A 19,132-nucleotide genomic window follows, 5' to 3' on the forward strand; every position below is an offset into this window, starting at 1 on the left:
TCAGAAAAATACAAAAATAAAAATAAAAATAAATAAAAATAAAAGCCCTGGCTGGTTAAAGCATCTTCCTGATACAACAGGGTTGCTAGTTCAATCCCTGATCAGGGCACATGTGAGAATAAACCAAGAAATGCATAAATAAGTGAAACAACAAATCGATGTTTCCCTCTCTCCTTTCCCCTCTCTCTAAATCAATAAAAATATTTTAAAAGCCTCCTCACAGAGAGAGGTGGTTATATGTTATGCCTTGGTACAAGGATGTAGCACACAGATTACTGTCCACAACTGACAGGATAATTGTTTTAACCTGAGATTTTTTCTCAAAGTCTAGCAGTGTTGGAGTGGATTCCCCCAAGAATATTGTGACAAAAGAAAGCTCTGAAATCAGTGTCACCCCAAAAAAATTAAATGGAAAGAGAAAACATTATGTTTACTTGCAACTCCCCAGAACAGTCTTTGTAAGCCTGTTGCCAAGGCCTGTCTGTTGGATCAGCGTGAACACAAAGCCCCGTTACTCGGGCACAGACCGGCCCACTTGAGGCAGTCTGCATACTAAAGTTCAGAATTATTCCACCGTCTTTGGGGTTCTCCCAGCTTCCAGAATCTATAGAGGATAAAAGAATGAGGGGAGGAGAGGCTCTTTTGTTCTAAAGTCTATACCTCACTCTCTGTGCAGCCAGAATGAACAAGGACAGGCGGGGAAGGCCATTCTTGTTGTCTTGGGCTTTGCGGGTGGAATCTATCCAAATCTACTCTAGTCCAGAGTCTTGTCCTAGGTTAAGACCTTCTGCTTTGGGAGGAAGGGAGGATGTATACATTAACCTAAACAAATGACCAATTCATGAAGTGACAATGAATAATGTAATAGCAAGAGGGCCAAGCACACTCACTCCCGACTGTGGGCACCTCTGTGGAAAGCCTAGGGTCTCGAACCTGGGTCCTCCACATCACAGTCCGACGCTCTATCCACTGCGCCACCGCCTGGTCAGGCCACTGAGGATTTTGAGGCAGCGCGTGCCCTGTGGGTCCCGGGCGGGGACCCAGCAGGGGCGTGTCCCCAGGCTCACCTGCCATTGGGCAGGTGGGGCCGCCGGACCTCCCGTGGGTGCCAGCTTATAAATGCGGGGTCGGTGGCCACAAAGCCAGGTGCGTCGCAGGATGGTGGACAGTGTGTACCGAACCCGCTCCCTCGGGGTGGCGGCAGAAGGACTCCCGGACCAGTACGCAGATGGAGAGGCGGCGCGCGTGTGGCAGCTCTACATCGGGGACACCAGCAGCCGCACCGCCGAGTACAAGGCCTGGCTGCTGGGGCTGCTGCGTCAGCACGGCTGCCAGCGGGTGCTCGACGTGGCATGCGGCACCGGGTGAGCTGGGCGGGGGACGGAGAGCGGAGGAGCGGGGCCGCGGGGCTGCAGGACCAGGGCCGGGCACGTCGGGGCAGCCTCCGCCGCTGGGGCCAGGAACCGCGTCTGCCGGGGCGGAACGGGCAGGGCGAGCGCAGGGTGGAAGCCAACGAGAGGAGGGCGCCGAGACCCGGCTGCGAGCGAGGGTGGCGGCACAGCGGGTGGGGACCGTGGTTCGATCGGGTAGCGACAGAGCTGGGCTTTGGGCCAGAGCCACATGAGATAGGATCCTGGCTCTAGCACTGTTCCTCGGGTGATGGCATTTGTTAACAATTAACATTTGCTCAGCAGTTCTCCGTGCCAAGCGCGGTGCCAGAAGCTTTTGAAACATGTTTTTTAAATCCCCACAAAACCCGAGGAGGTAAGTAGTAGTGATATCCCGTTTACAGCTGTGGAACGTTGGCCTCAGGGAAGTCAAAAATCCCCCATCTGGTAGAGAGAAGCGGAACAGGCTGGTTGGGGTCTGGCCTGTGCTCTCGAAGCCACCCACCTCCATCTGCTGTGCACAAGGCACTGGGCTTCAGGAGCCTCAGTGTGCCTCCGCTCTCCAATGGGGATTGCCCCACAGGATAGCCATAAGGGTTAATGCGCATTAGGAGGATGTCCGACTGAATAGGTGCTAAAAACCAAAACGCAAAGTTGCTTCCTAGTGGTAGGAAACAGGTTTGCCAGGTCATTGGAGGTTGGCAGAGCGAGCCTCAGGAGAGGAAGCAGAGGGACGGAGTGTGAAGGCCCCCTGACTGCTCCTCTGCCTCCCATGCCCTGCCTAGGGTGGATTCCATCATGCTGGTGGAAGAGGGCTTCAGCGTGACAAGCGTGGACGCCAGTGACAAGATGCTGAAGTATGCTCTGAAAGAGCGCTGGAACCGGCGGCGGGAGCCCGCCTTCGACAAGTGGGGTATGCTGGTCTGGCCCGGGCTCCAAGGCTGTGGCTCTCTCTGTCCTGTGATCCTGGGGTGGGCTGGTTTGTATTCTTCAAGGGCATAGCAAAATGACTGTCACTTCCCTGGAAAGGGAGGGTTAGGTACCAGAATGAGATCAAGTAGGAGGGGCTAGTTTTAACTCGCTTTATAATGTCTTGCCCCTCCCCCAAATGAAAACCGATAGGCAGAGAGTCCTCCTTCTGAACCATGGCTTCCTTCTCTCTTGACCCCTCTGCCCCTTCACCCTCCACGTCCATAATGATCCTCTACCTCTAACTGGATGTAGAGTCCCTGTGTATCTCTTTTTTTTTTTTTTTTAACAGACGGAGAGTCAGAGAGAGGGATAGACAGGGACAGACAGACAGGAACGGAGAGATGAGAAGCATCAATCATTAGTTTCCTGTTGCGTGTTGCGACACCTTAGTTGCTCATTGATTGCTTTCTCATATGTGCCTTGACCGTGGGGCTACAGCAGACCCAGTAACCCCTTGCTTGAGCCAGCAACCTTGGGTCCAAGCTGGTGAGCTTTGCTCAAACCAGATGAGCCTGCGCTCACGCTGGCGACCTCGGGGTCTTGAACCTGGGTCCTTTGCATCCCAGTCCGACGCTCTATCCACTGCGCCACAGCCTGGTCAGGCCCTGTGTATCTCTTGAAGGGGAAACTGAGGCAGAACTGTACTTGGTGGAGATGGGTACTGCTGGTACGATGCCAGCCTGATCTCCCCCTTTTGGCCCCCAGTCATTGAGGAAGCCAACTGGATGACTCTGGACAAAGATGTGCCCCAGCCACCAGAGGGTGGCTTCGATGCTGTCATCTGCCTTGGAAATAGTTTTGCCCACTTGCCAGATTGCAAAGGTGAGAGGGAGTGGGTGGTCTGGAACATGGCCCTTGCTTTGCGTTACACACCCCTCCCACAGCCGCCCCGGTGCCTGTGCTGCCAGACCAGACTATGCTTTCTGCCCTTCTCTGCCTCGGCACTGGCAGCCCCGGGAGTAGGAAGGTGGGAGGGAGCCCAATGCTGGGGGCCCTGAGCAGACATAGCGCCTCTGCCCATGCCTGGAGTTCAGGAGACCAGAGTGAGCACCGGCTGGCACTGAAGAACATCGCGAACATGGTGCGGTCAGGGGGCCTGCTGGTCATCGATCATCGGAACTACGACCACATCCTCAGCACAGGCTGTGCGCCCCCCGGGAAGAACATCTACTATAAGGTGGGCCCCTGAGGGCGGGCCCAGCGTGGGCAGTGAGAGCCTGGGGTCCAGGCCCCAGAGGTTGCAGAGACTAATGCAGCCTGCACCACCACCTACAGAGTGACTTGACCAAGGACATCACGACATCAGTGCTGACAGTGAACAACAAGGCCCACATGGTGACCCTGGACTACACGGTGCAGGTTCCAGGCGCTGGCCAGGACGGTTCTTCGGGCTTGAGGTACCCACTTGGCTAGCTGGGGAGGAGGGGTATGCGGCGGAGGGCTGGGGTTGCCCAGGCCACCAGCCCTCATGGTTGGTCAGGGTTTCTGTTGCAGTAAGTTCCGGCTCTCCTACTACCCTCACCATCTAACATCCTTCACGGAGTTGCTCCGAGCAGCCTTCGGGGGCAAGTGCCAGCACAGCATCCTAGGGGACTTCAAGCCTTACAAGCCAGGCCAGGACTACATACCCTGCTATTTCATCCATGTGCTCAAGAGGACGAGCTGAGCACGGCCGCAGCTCACACAACCCTGCCCAGGCGCTGCGAGGCTCTGCGGGGGAGCTCCGCACCAGCGGCTCCTCGTGCAGATCCTGGGGTGTGGGGAAGGCCAACTGCAGCTGTGGTGCTGCAGGGATCTGGGTTCAGGCTCATGGAATGGTGGACAATACAGCCTGTGCCTTTTTCGGTTCCTGCATGCTTTGTGTTTGTGTCAGGATCGGCTCCTGTGGAGCCCCCTCCCCTCCTTTCCCCCTCTCCTTCCTTCCCTTCCTGGTGCTCACTTTTCTCACAGCCTTGCCTTTCTCCTTCCACACTAGTCTTCCAGACCACACCACCACGCCAGTCTTCCAGACCACACTACCAGCAGAGGGCAGCATACACTTTATTTTTAAGCCACAAACCAAAGAAAGCTCCCTCAGGGCCCAATTCCCAGAGCTCCAGGCCCCCACCCCACTTCCTGAACAGACGGGCCTTAGTCTTGGTGCTGGCCTGGAAAAATGGACGGGGGATGCCTCTTGAACTCTCTAGGGGCTCCCCCACTTGGCACCCAGGGGACGTCCTGGAGGTGAGGTAGGCAGCCTTCAGGTGGGTCCGCAGCAGCCTGCGAGACCTTTGCGCTCTCAGGTCTCTGGGGGGGGGGGGGGGATAACTAGGTACCGTTAGCCACTGTGGGTGGGGACGATCCCCAACTGCAGGAGGCTCCTAGCAGGCTGCGAACTTGCGCTGGATGCGCTTGTAGCGGAGCAGCTCCTGCTCGCTGACTGAGGGCTGCAGCCGGCCGGCAGCGTGCAGCAGGTCCTCCATGGTGAGCAGCAGTGCTGAGCTCGCGGGCTCCAGCCCTACGGGCGACAACAGGGAGGGGAGGCCAGGGTTCCCACCCCAGCAGGGGGACTCTGGCCATGCCAAAGCAGGGACAGTCCTGGGGGAGCACTTTCTTGCCCAGAGTCCCCCAAACGTTGAGAGTCCCTCCCCTAAAACCCAGACCGGGCCTGTTTTTCCCACTAGCTTTTGGGTTGGCCTCCAGGACTGGCCAGCGGCTCACCTTCCTCCAGGTCCCGAACCCTGCGTTTGAGGGCAGCGGTCATGGCGTCAGAGCAGAGGGAGTAGAGGTCCGCACCTGTCAGCTGGGGCGGGCAGCGGTCCAGCACATTCGCCAGGCTCACAGAGGGCTCCAGCTTGAATCTGTGGTGGGGACATAGGGGAGAAACTTTTACCCGGCACACCCGACTCCTTCCTAAGGCACCCCGACCAGCGTGTTCTGCACATTGCACTTATCCCGTGACCTCCCAATGCCCAAACCCCCGGGGGTCTCCAACAGGGCATACTTGCGTGTGATGGCACTCAGAACACGGAGCTGGGAGGCACGGTCCTCGCTCACCCCCACAAACACCAACTTGTCAAATCTTTAGGGAGAGAGGTGGGCACATGTCAGGGAGCCCAGCATAAGCGTGAGTGAAGAGGGCACAGAATGGGGTCAGAGGTCAAGGGCCAGACCGAGACCGGCCCCGCAGAGGAAAGGTACAGGGTGTGCACCTGCCAGGCCGCAGCAGGGCGGGGTCCAGGAGGTCTGGCCTGTTGGTGGCTCCGATCACAAACACATCCTGCGTGCTATGAAGCCCATCCAGCTCGGCCAGGAGCTGAGACACCACCCTGCGGAGGAGGAGTGCAGGTGGGGTCCTTGGCCCATCCTCAGCTTCCGCCCTGCCTGGGGTCTCTCCCCTGCAGGCCTTCTCCCCGGGGCCCTCTGCTTAGTCGTGCCCCAGGTACCCTTCTATTGGCCTGCTCTCCTCAGCGTCCCACACCCAAAGCCACAGCCCCTGTTAGCTTGCATTAGCCTATCAGAACTGGAATGGCAGGAACTCTGCGTTCTGAAGATTGCTGCAACCTAACTCACAGCCCTCTGTTCTGGACCCCAGACTCTACCTGTCCATCACTCCTCCAGAGTCCCCACTTCGGCCCCGGCTCGGGGCCAAGGAGTCCAGTTCATCAAAGAAGATGATACACGGGGCCGCGGCCCTGGCCCTGGCGAACACTGTGGAGAGAGAGCCCACAGGAGGGGGACACTCAGGGGGCTCTGGAGCCAGGCTGGGGGGGAGAAAACCCGGGTGTGACAATTCACTGCTAGCACTCCAGGTAACAAGCCCCACTGGCAGGAAGCTGATGTGGAAAGGAAGACTAGGGGTGACCACAGGCAGCCTGAGGGTCGGGGGCCATCGGCGCTGGGGAAGGCCTGGAAGCCCTGGCTCCGGCCCTCACTCACCTTCCCGTACATTCTCCTCACTCTGGCCCACGTACATGTTGATGAGCTCTGGCCCCTTCACGCTGAGGGAGAGGGTGTGGGGGGTAACTCCTGTTAGATGTCCCGGCACACCAGTGACCTCCAGGCCGGCCCCTCCGCTCCCCAGCCTGCTGCACACTCAGCCCGCCCGCCACCCCTCCGGGCCCCCTCGCCACCTGAGGAAGGTAAGGCTGCACTCCGTGGCCACCGCTTTGGCCAGGAGGGTCTTGCCAGTGCCCGGGGGCCCGTGCAGCAGGAGGCCCGAGCGCCGCAGGCCCAGGCTCAGCAGCTCGGGGTGCTCGAGCGGGAGCTGGATGGTCTCCAGGATCTCCTTCTTCACCTCCTGCAGCCCGCCCACGTCGTGCCAGGACACCGAGGGGATCTAGGGGACGGAAGGTGCACGCTGGGGCCGTGGGAGGAGGGAGCTCCACCCCGCCTCCGGGGGCCTGGCACCCTACCTTGGGGGCTCCGACGGCCTGGGAGTGGGCTGCCTGCAGCTGCTCCAGGGCCTGCCCGAAGTCCTCAGCCAGGAGAGGGAAGCCAGCAGCACACAACTCTGCCTCGTCCTCCTCACTCAAGCCACCCGCCAGGCTGCAGAGAGAAACCCAGGCATCTGGGGGACCTGACCCGAGGCCCCTCCCCGTCGGGGTCCTGTTCCCTCCCCCCTTCCTCATCAGCCCCAACACACCATATCTCCTCTTGTCTCCTTTGCCCTTCTGTGCCCAACTTTCTTACCCAGAGTTCCTGATCCTGGTGCAGGCCGCCCGGCTGCTGTGGGTCAAAAGGGCATAGAGATCTCCTATCACAAAGCCCTGGGGGACAACGGGGAAGGACACATGAGCGGGACACAGTAGGCAGCAGCCCTTGGGTGGCAGGCCCCCCAGCCGGAGCAAAGGCCCACTGTTGACACCCTGGGCTTCTCCACCCTCACTGGCAGGGCAGCCGGCCCGAGTTCCTGCAGGAAGAATATGGGGGGCCAGAGCCCGTCTCGGTACTCACTGCGCACCGCCGAGCCAGCTGCGCCAGGTTCACCTCGTGGCCCAGGGGCAGGCGGGCAGTGAGGGCCCGCAGGACACTGAGCCGCTGCCCCTCGGACAGCACGGGCACCTCCAGCTCGTGAGGGAATGCGGTCTGCACGTTCGCAGGCAGGTCCTGGGCCCGGCTTGTGGTGGCCACAACCAGCAGTGGAGGGGAGCTGCAGACAGGGCGTGGGCACTGAGGGCCTGAACGCTGGCAGCTCATCCTGAGGCTGGTGCAGCAGGGTGGGAGGAGCAGCACTGAGATGGGGTAGGGAGAGGAGCGTCCAAGGCTCTGGGTGGGGGGGCCCTGTGTTCCCCCTACACAGGGAGCCCACTGGGAGCAGAGGTTGCGCTTTTTCTCCAACCTGGTGCTCCCCAAGAAAAACCAGGGACCACCTCCTTCTCCCTCTGGGCACCGCTGAGCTCCACAGAGCCCTGGGGGGAGGGGTCAGCCTGTTGGCAGCAGACAGTGGAGCAGCCATGGAGGGGGTGAGGGCTGGAGGCTGAAGGGAGGGAAAGGGGCGCCCCACTCTGCGTAATACCTGGTGAGGGGGTCCTCCTCGAGGAGGAGGCGACACAGTGTGGCCACCACACGGGCGTCCTCACCGATCCCGTCACGGTCGCGGCCCAGAAGGTCCAAGGCTTTCAGCAACAGAACCACAGGCCGGCAGCGCCGGGCCCTGGAGAAGGTGGCCTGCAGTTTTGTCTCAATAGCCCCACTGCTGTCTGCACAGAGGCTGGAGCAGGGCACCTGGGGAGGGGGTCCCAGTGGGCCTGTGAGCAAGGGGCAGGTGGGACAGGCAGGAGAGTGGGGGCGGGGACTCAGAAGAAGGCACAGGCCACCTCTTTTTGAAGGTCAGGGACGGGGGGGTGGGGGTGGGTAGAGTAGGCCAATTTCTACTTGTTCTTTACCCTAAACTCATTCCATGGACTGTACATCAAAATCTTGAAACCCCCTCCTTGAAGGCATCTCTCGGGAGCTGAGCATATAGGAACATGGCTGACCCACTGGGCTGAGGGGTTGAGGCCAGGCCAGTAGCCAGACAGAAGAGGGGAGAGGGGGAGGGAGAATCTGGGCTGGGGGGAAGCAGTCAGGGTGCTACCTTCCAGGTACCCTCACCTTCAGTAAGTGGAGCCCGAGGCGGCGGCAGGCAGCAGCAACCGCGGTGGTCTTCCCACTGCCTGGGGGCCCCCGGAGAAGGACACTGCTAGTCCCTGTCAGCAGGGCACCCCTGCAACCGGAGAGCAGACTCTTGTCTCCTTCATTCGCCCCCCCCCAGTAACAGATAAACCCGTGGATGTAGAGAGCAGACACCCTGATTTTCCTGGAGGCGCCCCCCTCCCCGGCTGTCTGCACGTGGTGAGGCCATCTTTCCCACACCACCTGTGGTGCTCCGGCAGGGGCCAGGAAAACACCCAGCAGCCAAAACTAATTCCCTTCTGTCACCACTGTGTCTTCAGTAAAGCCCTGACTGCTGTGTCCGGTTTAGACTGTGCCAGAATAGAGAGGGGCCTGTCTGCACTTGGGCCAGGGGCACGGGGCGCTGTGTCTCTCAGGGTCAAGGTGTGAGGACCGATGCCTAGGGGCTTCCCAAGGGGAAGGGCAGTCTCAGGGACAGCGGTCCCTGCGGAGATTTCTTCTGCACAGCCAACCCTGGAGGGTGGATGTTATCCCAGGACAGGGGTCTGAGAATCTGCTTACAGAAAGGGTATGGGCTAGTGGCCTTGGCACACTGGTTTGAGCAGGGTCCACCTTACAGCCCTTCCCTCAGGGAATTAGCACCTACTTGTCTGGCCTGCTGCCCCTCTGGGGATGCTGCCAGCAGGCTTTCCCCACCCCTCTCACCCTGGCTGGAGGCGAGGTTTCAGGGCGGCACACAGCTCGGCCACCAGGGCCTCCAGGCCAGGAGGAGATAAGCTGCTCCAGAGACTGGATTCTCCTGAAGGGACCCTTGGAACAGGGCTCAGGGTGGAACCCACCTGGGAAAGATGGGAGGAACCTTTAGTTTCTAAAAGTTGTTCCTGTTCCTTTCCTCGGGTCGTCTCCCACCATAGGGCCTCACCAAGTACAAGGAGGTGTGGGTGGTGTCGGCTAAATAGGCACGGGTGGGCCCATCCGGAGCTTCCCCAGCTGTTTTCTTCACTTTAAAGAACATCTCCTGCCACCTGCAGGGAAGAGGCCCAATGAATCCGGGATCCAGACCCACAGATCCCCTCCCCAAGGGCAGGTGGCTGCCTCAATCACAGAGGTCCAAGGCCCTGGCCGGTTGGCTCAGTGGTAGAGTGTCGGCCTGGTGTACAGAAGTCCCGGGTTCGATTCCCGGCCAGGGCACACAGGAGAAGCGCCCATCTGCTTCTCTACCCCTCCCTCTCTCCTTCCTCTCTGTCTCTCTCTTCCCCTCCCGCAGCCAAGGCTCCATTGGAGCAAAGTTGGCCAGGGCGCTGAGGACGGCTCTGTGGCTTCTGCCTCAGGCGCTAGAATGGCTCTGGTCACAACAGAGTGATGCCCCAGATAAGCAGAGCATCGCCCCCTGGTGGGCGTGCCGGGTGGATCCCGGTTGGGCGCATGCGGGAGTCTGTCTGACTGCCTTCCTGTTTTCTTTATCTTTAAAAAAAAAAAAAAATCACAGAGGTCCACTGCAGGAACAAATGCAAGAGCAGCACAAATAAAGGCCTCAGACATGCAGGGATTGGAGTGGGGGAGGGGGCGGGAAGGAAAGCAGACGGTCCTTTTTATCTCCCTGACTGGACCACACACATCTGGAGGGCAGGAGCTATGCCTGTCCTCCATATCCCTCACGACCACTGACCACCACCACCCTTAGAGAGTCGTGGGGGCAGGGGGGTCCAGGTAAATGACCTGGCCATTTGCAGTGGCTTCACAATACAGTCTCTCTCAGCCTTGGCCGGTTGGCTCAGTGGTAGAGCGTCGGCCTGGCATGCAGGAGTCCCAGGTTCGATTCCCGGCCAGGGCACACAGGAGAAGCGCCCATCTGCCTCTCCACCTCTCCCCCTCTCCTTCCTCTCTGTCTCTCTCTTCCCCTCCCGCAGCCAAGGCTCCATTGGAGCAAAGTTGGCCCGGGCGCTGAGGATGGCTCTGTGGCCTCTGCCTCAGGCGCTAGAATGGCTCTGGTTGCAACAGAGCAACGCGCCAGATGAGCAGAGCATCGCCCCCTGGTGGGTGTGCTGGTGGATCCCGGTTGGGCACATGCGGGAGTCTGTCTGCCTCCCCGTTTCCAACTTCAGAAAAAAAAAGAAAAAAAACCCAATACAGTCTCTCTCTCAAATATGTACCCACAGAGGCCCCCCAAAACCTCAGAGGGAAGGGTCTCTTGGTTCTTACTTGATAATGACACCTGATGACTAATGATTCTGTTTGGGCTGCACATTAGGATTCTCTGTGAAACTTTTAAAAATCAACATCTCTCACATATTGTATGATTTTTATTCAACTGATTAGTGGTTGCCAGGGACTAGAAAAAGGCGAAAATAGGGAGTGACTGCTAATGGGTAGGGGATCTCTATTAGGAGTCATGAAAATATTCTGGAATTAGGTTACACAACCTTGTGAATATACCAAAAACCATGGAACTGTACCCTCTAAAAGCATGATTTTTTTTTTTTTTTTTTTGTATTTTTCTGAAGCTGGAAATGGGGAGAGACAGTCAGACAGACTCCCGCATGCGCCCCACCGGGATCCACTCAGCACGCCCACCAGGGGCGAGCTCTGCCCACCAGGGGGCGATGCTTTGCCCCTCGGGGGGTCGCTCTGCCGCGACCAGAGCCACTCTAGCGCCTGGGGCAGAGGCCAAGGAGCCATCCCCAGCGCCCGGGCCATCTTTGCTCCAATGGAGCCTTGGCTGCAGGAGGGGAAGAGACAGAGAGGAAGGAGGGGGGGGAGTGGAGAAGCAAATGGGCGCTTCTCCTATGTGCCCTGGCCGGGAATCGAACCTGGGTCCCCCGCACGCCAGGCCGACGCTCTACCGCTGAGCCAACCGGCCAGGGCTTAAAAGCATGAATTTTATGGTATATAAATTATATCTCAATGAAAAAAATTAACATTTTCCCTTCTGTTGGAAAAAAAAAAAAAAAAAGACTGCACAGGCCCCAGCTTCCCCCATTCTGTCCCAATAGGTCTGGGGGGGGGGGGAGCTCAGGCATCTGCAGCTTTCAAAAGCCCCCCAGTCACAAACAGGGCTTTGCAGTCACTGGCTAGTGTCACAGTGAATTAGTGTTACTCCATCCACTGCAGATAGTAGTTTCTAGCCCAACTTCCTAGATAAAGATGTGATCAACTATTCATCTCTGTAGAGTCCTATAGCCACCAAGGTGCTCCCTCTGGGAGCAAAAGGGGAGTGGTGGGCATGCCTCAAGGTGGCAGGGGGAAGCACATCACATTAGTATAAGGAAATTCTTGTAACTATTGTGGTAGGCAGTGATTATGTTAAAACCTAGAACATAAGGAAAAGTGTGTCTTATTGGTAATCATTATAAATAAATAATGGGTCTATAAGCTAAGATCTCAGTCAAGCCCAAGATCCCGGGTCAGAGTGCAAATGGCCAGAACTGAGGTCCAAGGAGGCACAGCACTCTGGTGGAGGGTCAGAGAGAGACTCCTCCCGTCCTCAGAGGGTGGCTGAACCACTTCACTGAGTCCAAGGGCCAGAACTTGAAAACATTTCTGGATTCTGATGGGGAACATTGAATTGTGTTCACAAGAGCCAGGGGGGAGCCGGCGGAGCGGGCTCTCATTGGCCTGGTTAGGGAAGCGGAACACAGGGTAGAACCTGAAGAGGCAACACCCCTGCAGGAAGCTCCCTGCAGGGCTTCCCTTACCAAGTCCAGCGCCGAGGGCTAAAGCACTCATCCTATCTGCCCTTGGGCCCAACTGCCCATCCCAGCCCTGCTTTCCAGGACCTGCTCAGGGGGAAGTTTGTGCTCAGCACCCAGAGGAGGGAAATAAGTCTCTAAGGGGTTAGAATGACAGACATCCAGGAATAGGAAGGGCTTGCTGGTCTGTCTCAGGAGGGCTGAGTGGCCATTCTCCTTTGAAAGTACAAACAGTAGATATTCTGCAGTTTTTCTACAGAAAGCTAGCTCATAGACATTTACTACATTTAAGATGTGAGACAGAGGTGGGAGTGACTGATACATGCCAGCCTGGCATTTCCCATCAAGCCCCAGTTGTAGATTTAATCAGGGGAAGCTCAAAGAGCTGCCATGGGCACGGAGACGGCCACAGCCCTGAGACTGAGCAGTGGCCAGAACCAGACTCTGAATGTTGATTAGGAATAAATCAGGCACTCCAGACAAGGCGTCTCTCACGGGGCAAAGGACCCAGGCTGGCTAGACCTGACACCTTGGTCCTGATAGCTCTGATACTCAAGTTCTCACAAGCTGGTCCCATCCCCTTATTGAGATTTCCCCCAAAGTTGGGTTTGTGTGTCTATCAGTTGTGTTCTACTAGTACAGGGGTCGGGCACCTTTTTGGCTGAGAGAGCCATGAATGCCACATATTTTAAAATGTAATTCTGTGAGAGCCATACAATGACCCGTGTACCTTACGCATTATCCAATAAAAATTTGGTGTTGTCCCGGAAGACAGCTGTGATTGGCTCTAGCCATCCGCAACCATGAACATGAGCAGTAGAAAATGGACTGTAATACATGAGAATGTTTTATATTTTTAATGTTATTATTATTTTTTTATTAATGATTTGTCTGCGAGCCAGATGCAGCCATCAAAAGAGCCACATCTGGCTCGCGAGCCATAGGTTCCCGACCCCTGTCCTAGTAAATCTCTATAATCAGTGCTGAATAGAGGGCCTGGCTGGGGTAGACGGACTACACATTCTCTTCTTTTCACATAAAGCCAAAACAGTCTCTGAGTTCCCTGCCTCACTATTTGATAATGAACCTCTGTGGTCAAGAATCAACAGAAGGAGAAAGGGTGGCCTCTCTGTTTTAAGGTTCATGGTTCAGTTATGCTCTATTTTTCATTCTGTTGAGGATAAGGTATGAGAGAAGGCCTTTCGAGGATAGCAGCAATGCCTCTCTCCTCCTTTTGGGACATAAGACCGAAAAGCAACCCGTGCCTACTCTGTCAAAGTAGAGGCAGAGCAGAAATCGGAGTCTGAGTCTCCTTATGTTGAGTATGTGGGGGGTATGGCCCAAGCCCTGGCTCAAACAGCATTACGGTTGAAAATGAAAAATACCTGGCCAGCCTGACCAGGTGGTGGCACAGTGGATAGAGCGTCAGACTGGGATGCGGAAGGACCCAGGTTCAAGACCCCAAGGTAGCCAGCTTGAGCGCAGGCTCATCTGGCTTGAGCAAAGAGCTCACCAGCTTAGACCCAAGGTCGCTGGCTCCAGCAGGGGGTTACTCGGTCTGCTGAAGGCCCGCGGTCAAGGCACGTGTGAGAAAGCAATCAATGAACAACTAAGAAGTCGCAACGCGCAATGAGAAACTGATGATTGATGCTTCTCATCTCTCTCTCCGTTCCTATCTGTCTGTCCCTGTCTATCTCTGCCTCTGTAAAAAAAAAGAAAAGAAAAAAGAAAAATACCTGGCCAGTTGGCTCAGTGGTAGAGCGTCGGTCTGGCGTGCAGAGGTCCCGGGTTCGATTCCCGGCCAGGGCACACAGGAGAAGCGCCCATCTGCTTCTCCACCCCTCCCCCTCTCCTTCCTCTCTGTCTCTCTCTTCCCCTCCTGCAGTGAGGCTCCATTGGAGCAAAGATGGCCTGGGCGCTGGGGATGGCTCCTTGGCCTCTGCCCCAGGCACTAGAGTGGCTCTGGTCGCAACAGAGCGACGCCCCGGAGCGGCAGAGCATCGCCCCCTGGTGGGCGTGCCGGGTGGATCCCGGTAGGGCGCATGCGGGAGTCTGTCTGACTGTCTCTCCCCGTTTCCAGCTTCGGAAAAAATACAAAAAAAAATAAAAAATAAAAAATAAGGGATTCCACCTTGGTCTATGCTTTACTTCACAAGGGACCACCATTCAATTTGAGGATAAACCCCTCCCAATGCTAGCAGGCAGTGGTCCTTAATCTTTTGTCAATCACGTGCCTATTTGAGAACATGAAGATGTGTACTTTCTCTCCAGAAAATGTGTAACAAAATATTCTTATGTACAAAGTGATTCCACACCACTTGTGAGTAGGGGGTTGTAGAACTACACCCAGATTAAGAATCCCAGCTGTAAGACAGGAGGCAGCTGCATACCTGGGCAGTTTCTCTGGGCTTCCTTCCAGGGCCTCTACTTGCCCAACTGTCGGCACACATAGAACATCCCCTTCCTGGACTGCCCTGTAACACAGCAGTGGCCCTGGTCAGCTCACAGGGGGAGTCAAGAACATGTTCCTGACACGTCCCCCTGATTTCCATCCCCAACACGAAGACTACTCCTTAGGGACCTACTGCCCACCCAGAGGTCACAAACAGTGGCACAGAGAACAAGTCTGACCTAGGATGAGCTGGAAGAAATGGCAGGGAGGCTAGAAAAGGGAGTCAGACACCAGGGAGGTGTGAGGCGGGATCCTAGCTCTCTTGGAGCTCTCTGGAATCAAAGCAGTTTTCCAGTTTGGAATGTCAGGATTCACCTCAAAGTCCAGATTTCTGCTCTGTTGTTTGCCTGAGACACCAAGAGGCTTCTAGCCACAATACTGCTTAAAATGTGGCTTTTTAAAATCAGAGGCTCTGCCCTGGCCGGTTGGTTCAGTGGATAGAGCATTGGCCCCACATGGATATCCTAGGTTCAATTCTTGGTCAGGGCATACAAGAGAAGCAACTATCTGCTTCTCTCTCTCTCTCTCTTCCCCACTGAGGTGGGACTCAGGTGCTGAAAATAGTTTGGTTGATTGAGCAACTGCCCTAGATAGGGGTTGCCAGGTGGATTCTGGTGGGGGCGCATGCAATAGTCTTTCTCACTACCTCCCCTCCTCTCACATAAAAAAATAAATAAAATAAAATCAGAGGCTCCATGGTTTCTGAATCTAGGTATGATGGACTAGGAGAGCAAAGAGGGTGAGATGTTGTCCTCCTATAAGGGGTAACCAGCTAACCTGGGTGTCTGAAAGTGCCGGTAAAGAACATGGTCATAATTTCCGTTAGTGTTGTAGTGGGGAGAGGACACAATTTCGATGTGTAACTCTTTGGCAAACGGAGGCCCAGGCAGCACTGAGCAGCTTCTTTTGTCTTCAGGGGCGCTGTAGCCTTCCAAGTATCTCTAAGAGAGAAATAACCACCACCTTATAATCTCCCAAAGTCAGGCTCTGCCCTATCTTTTAGCAGCCAATATTTCTACGTTTATCCTCTTTCATTCCCATAACCAAAGGGCTTGTGGGGGGGAAGGCCTAGGATAGCAGAGTTGAATACCTGTATCTTCCCTAGAACAGAAACCTCTCTTTCTAATGACTACCAGGAAGGTTTCTGACTTTTCTGACGTTAGTGCCTAAAAGTTCCCTAGCAAAGAAAACCCTTCTGTGATACCTTTGAGTTGGACCACAACCACTAAAATGGCAGACATTTAATTCCCACAGTCCTTTGAAAGGCACCAGGGAGCCACTGAGATTGCTATTAAGTGGACATTAGTGGGGATACTCTGAATTCCGGCTGTGGGAAAAGGATATGATCTCAGTGAAATTAAAAGGGTTGGTTTAGCTGAATGAGCTCTAGTCTGAGTACTCCAGTAGTTTTTCCACCCTTCAGATGGAAACCCACTCCTGGCTCCCATTCATGCATATCTTACCTCTGTTCTTGACATCCCATGGCCCTGACTGGTTATGCCATCTAAAGGAACTTTCTTCAGTGATAGAAATATTCTATATCTTACATGTGTCTACTGAGCACTTGACATGTGACTAAAACAACCAAAGAACTGAATTTTTAACTTTATTTAGTTTTAATTAAAGAGTCACAAAGTGGCTAGTGGCTTCCATATTGGACAGTGCAGGCCTAACCATACATCTAGGTGCTTAGTTAAACATTAGACTATATTTGTTGCCCCACATACAATTATCCTTTTGAAGCAAGCTCTGTAAAGACAAAAACCAAAAACTTCACTTGGATATGATATATTAAATAAAATATTAAAATTAAACATCAGGCACTAAAGACAGTAAAGAGCCTCCCTTCAAGGAATTTATACTAGAATATAATTGGGGATTAGACAGATTACATGAACATAACAAGGCAGAATAAAATAAATTCCGTAAAAAAGGCACAAAATGCTATAGGAGAACGTCATGTTAAATTTTTGATGGTGAGATTATTAAAAGCTTTGTGAGGATGGTGGCATCTTTAGGTGGGTCCTGAAGGAAAGGATGAAAAAAGCATTTTAACAGATAAAGGCAAGAAGGCTAGGAAGGAATTTGAAGCCAAAGATAAGCACGAGCAAAAGCACTGAAGTATCATCCTCCATGCTACCCTGCACAATACTGGATGCACTGTAGCATTTCAACAAACACTTGATTAGACTGAGCAGATTAATGTATACCCCTGGTAATTTGTGCATCTCACATTTCACCTGAATAGAAGAAAAGCCTTTCCCATGCACAACTACACTAGGGAGGATAATGATACTTTGATTGTAGAGGAATGAATAAGGCTGACATTAAGCAAAAAGTCCAGATCTAAGAAGTAAGGGACCTAAATTCTACAGCTCCGGTTTTCCAATTCGGTTAAAACAAAGGGGGAAACCCTGGCCAGTTGGCTCAGTGGTAGAGCGTCGGCCTGGCATGCAGGAGTCCTGGGTCCGATTCCCGGCCAGGGCACACAGGAGAAGCGCCCATCTGCTTCTCCACCCCTCCCCCTCTCCTTCCTCTCTGTCTCTCTCTTCCCCTCCCGCAGCCGAGGCTCCAATGGAGCAAAGTTGGCCCCGGCGCTGAGGATGGCTCCATGGCCTCTGCCTCAGGCGCTAGAATGGCCCTGGTTGCAATAGAGCAACGCCCCAGATGGGTAGAGCATCGCCCCCTGGTGGGCATGCCGGGTAGACCCCGGTCAGGCGCATGAGAGAGTCTGTCTGACTGCCTCCCCGTTTCCAACTTCAGAAAAATACAAACAAACAAAAAACAAAACAAAGGGGGAACAAGGAACATAAGCATTCCTGACCTCAGTGCTATATCGTACCTGAATTCTGAGTTCTCCCACTTCTAGGAGATCACAGCCGAGATTAAAAGCCAGAGTGGCAGGCACGAGGGCCAGTCCATCAGCGAGGGGCTCTCCCACCTGCCCAGAGGCGGGTCCCAGCCTTTCAGAGAGGTCCCAGCGAGGCTCTAGAACCTGCACCGTGGCCAAGTGTGGCTGGGAAGTGTCCGATGACTCTCCGGCCCGGGTCACCCATACCCATTCGCCCTGGAAGAGACCGAGGCTACGGAGACAACTCCGGCTCACGCCCAGTGAATCTCCAGTCCCTCCTAGAACTCCCCGGAGTCGCCGGACTGTACCAGAAACCGCGAAGAAGGACACCAAGGGCGCGGGTGGAGGCCGGCTGCTGTCCCCAGTCTCCCAGCCCAGTTTGGCCCGCCCACGGAGCTCTGTCACAGCGAGCCGCGTCCCTGGGCCCAGCAGCCCTTGCAGCGCCGGCCGCGTCTCCAGCACCCGCGGGCCGGGCACTGGTAGGGCTTCTCCGCGCCTCACCAGCAGCGGCCCGAGTCGCGGTCCGAGCCCGGGCCCCGGCGAGGTGCCCAGCAAAGCCCAGCTCAGCGCCGGAGGCCGCCGCACGGGCCGCGCCCGCACCCACGAACCGGAGCCCAGGGCCAGGAGCCGCAACAGCGCGCGGCTAACCAGCAGCTGTGGAGGCCCGGGCCCCTGCTCTTCGGTCCCTGTGCCCATTCCCTCCAAGGCCGCCACTAGCAGCGCCGGGCCCGCCGGACTCTCCCCTGCGGGCCGCAAGGCCAGCACCAGGCCGTGCCCCGCCGCAGGCCATGGGCCCCCAGGCGGCAGCAACACCGCCAACGGGGCTGTCTCGCTCGGGAAGGGCTCCAGGACCCGTAGGACCGCCAGCACCATGGTGACAGGAGACCCAGGAGGAAGGCGCGCGCGCCTTCCGGAGCCAGAGAGCCGCTTCCGCTTCCGCTTCCGCCCTGGGAGGTGCTGCGAGGCCCGTGGGTGGGGCCTCGGTGCAGCGCCCCTGCTCTGAGCGGGTGAGTTGCGCCTTGGCTGGGGAGAATGGTGTCTTGACGGCATTAACACAATTATTGTGGTTGCAGTCTTTACCCACGCATCGTTTGAAACTCTTTCCAAGGATCTGCCTTCCACGCCTGCCAGGGGAGTGGCGTCCTCTCAACTACCTTGCCCCATAGCATTTACTTAACAGTTTGTTGAATGATAATGAACAGTCAGCGTGCCTGGGACCCCCGCTCCCGGGAATGGAAGCTGCGGGTGGAGAGTTTAGGAAGGATTTCTTTCCTCTGGAAATCCTACCGTTCCCACTGTGGAAATGTAGGCACTGAGGTTTGGGGGTTGTGGGAAGGTTGCAGGAGGGAGTGGCAGGATTATAAAACTGTCTCAGACATGCTTATGGATACGTAGTGCCTGCTGGCTGATTTACTGCATGTGATTCATGTAGCCCTGGAGTGCTGGGTGCTGCCACACCTGTTCCAACACATCCTACACAAAACCCACGTTCCAGTGTTTCTTGTCCTGTGCCTTCTACTCCCACCAAACTTGAAGTAAAGACAAAGCAGCTACGCTTTCTTATCCTTCCAAAACCAGTTGTTCTCCCCAAGCCAATTCCTGCAAACTGGGATTCTCTTGTTTCTACCCTGGGGGGAGGGCAGCAGAGCGGGCAGAAGAGAATGGGTCAAGGCTTCAGTCATGG

The 19,132-nt window shown here is 55.7% G+C and overlaps 2 protein-coding genes across 4 annotated transcripts; one reads left to right on the plus strand and one right to left on the minus strand.

Annotated features, from left to right (window-relative positions):
- Positions 1–1,116: 1,116 nt before the first annotated feature.
- GNMT (glycine N-methyltransferase) lies at positions 1,117–4,208 on the plus strand. Of its 2 annotated transcripts, none has more exons than XM_066250755.1 (6): positions 1,117–1,364; positions 2,174–2,301; positions 3,066–3,182; positions 3,395–3,537; positions 3,636–3,757; positions 3,841–4,028. In XM_066250755.1, the coding sequence occupies exons 1-6, from the start codon at positions 1,120–1,122 to the stop codon at positions 3,887–3,889; spliced, it is 804 nt and encodes a 267-aa protein (XP_066106852.1). In that variant the 5' UTR covers positions 1,117–1,119; the 3' UTR covers positions 3,890–4,028. The 2 variants fall into 2 exon arrangements, with proteins under 2 accessions (XP_066106852.1, XP_066106841.1); XM_066250744.1 differs by having other exon boundaries at positions 1,118–1,364; positions 3,855–4,208.
- Positions 4,209–4,370: 162 nt separating this feature from the next.
- On the minus strand, positions 4,371–18,369 carry PEX6 (peroxisomal biogenesis factor 6). 2 transcript variants are annotated; one of them, XM_066249927.1, is made up of 17 exons: positions 17,440–18,369; positions 15,375–15,538; positions 14,536–14,619; positions 9,379–9,481; positions 9,162–9,295; positions 8,436–8,547; positions 7,858–8,066; positions 7,296–7,491; positions 7,032–7,108; positions 6,755–6,887; positions 6,473–6,678; positions 6,279–6,340; positions 5,942–6,050; positions 5,552–5,668; positions 5,344–5,421; positions 5,061–5,200; positions 4,371–4,857 (listed from the first exon to the last, which is right to left on the minus strand). In XM_066249927.1, the coding sequence occupies exons 1-17, from the start codon at positions 18,319–18,321 to the stop codon at positions 4,721–4,723; spliced, it is 2,943 nt and encodes a 980-aa protein (XP_066106024.1). In that variant the 5' UTR covers positions 18,322–18,369; the 3' UTR covers positions 4,371–4,720. The 2 variants fall into 2 exon arrangements, with proteins under 2 accessions (XP_066106024.1, XP_066105971.1); XM_066249874.1 differs by having other exon boundaries at positions 7,296–7,545.
- Positions 18,370–19,132: the final 763 nt, after the last annotated feature.

This window comes from Saccopteryx bilineata, chromosome 1, assembly GCF_036850765.1.
Source record: "Saccopteryx bilineata isolate mSacBil1 chromosome 1, mSacBil1_pri_phased_curated, whole genome shotgun sequence".
NCBI lineage: Eukaryota > Metazoa > Chordata > Mammalia > Chiroptera > Emballonuridae > Saccopteryx > Saccopteryx bilineata.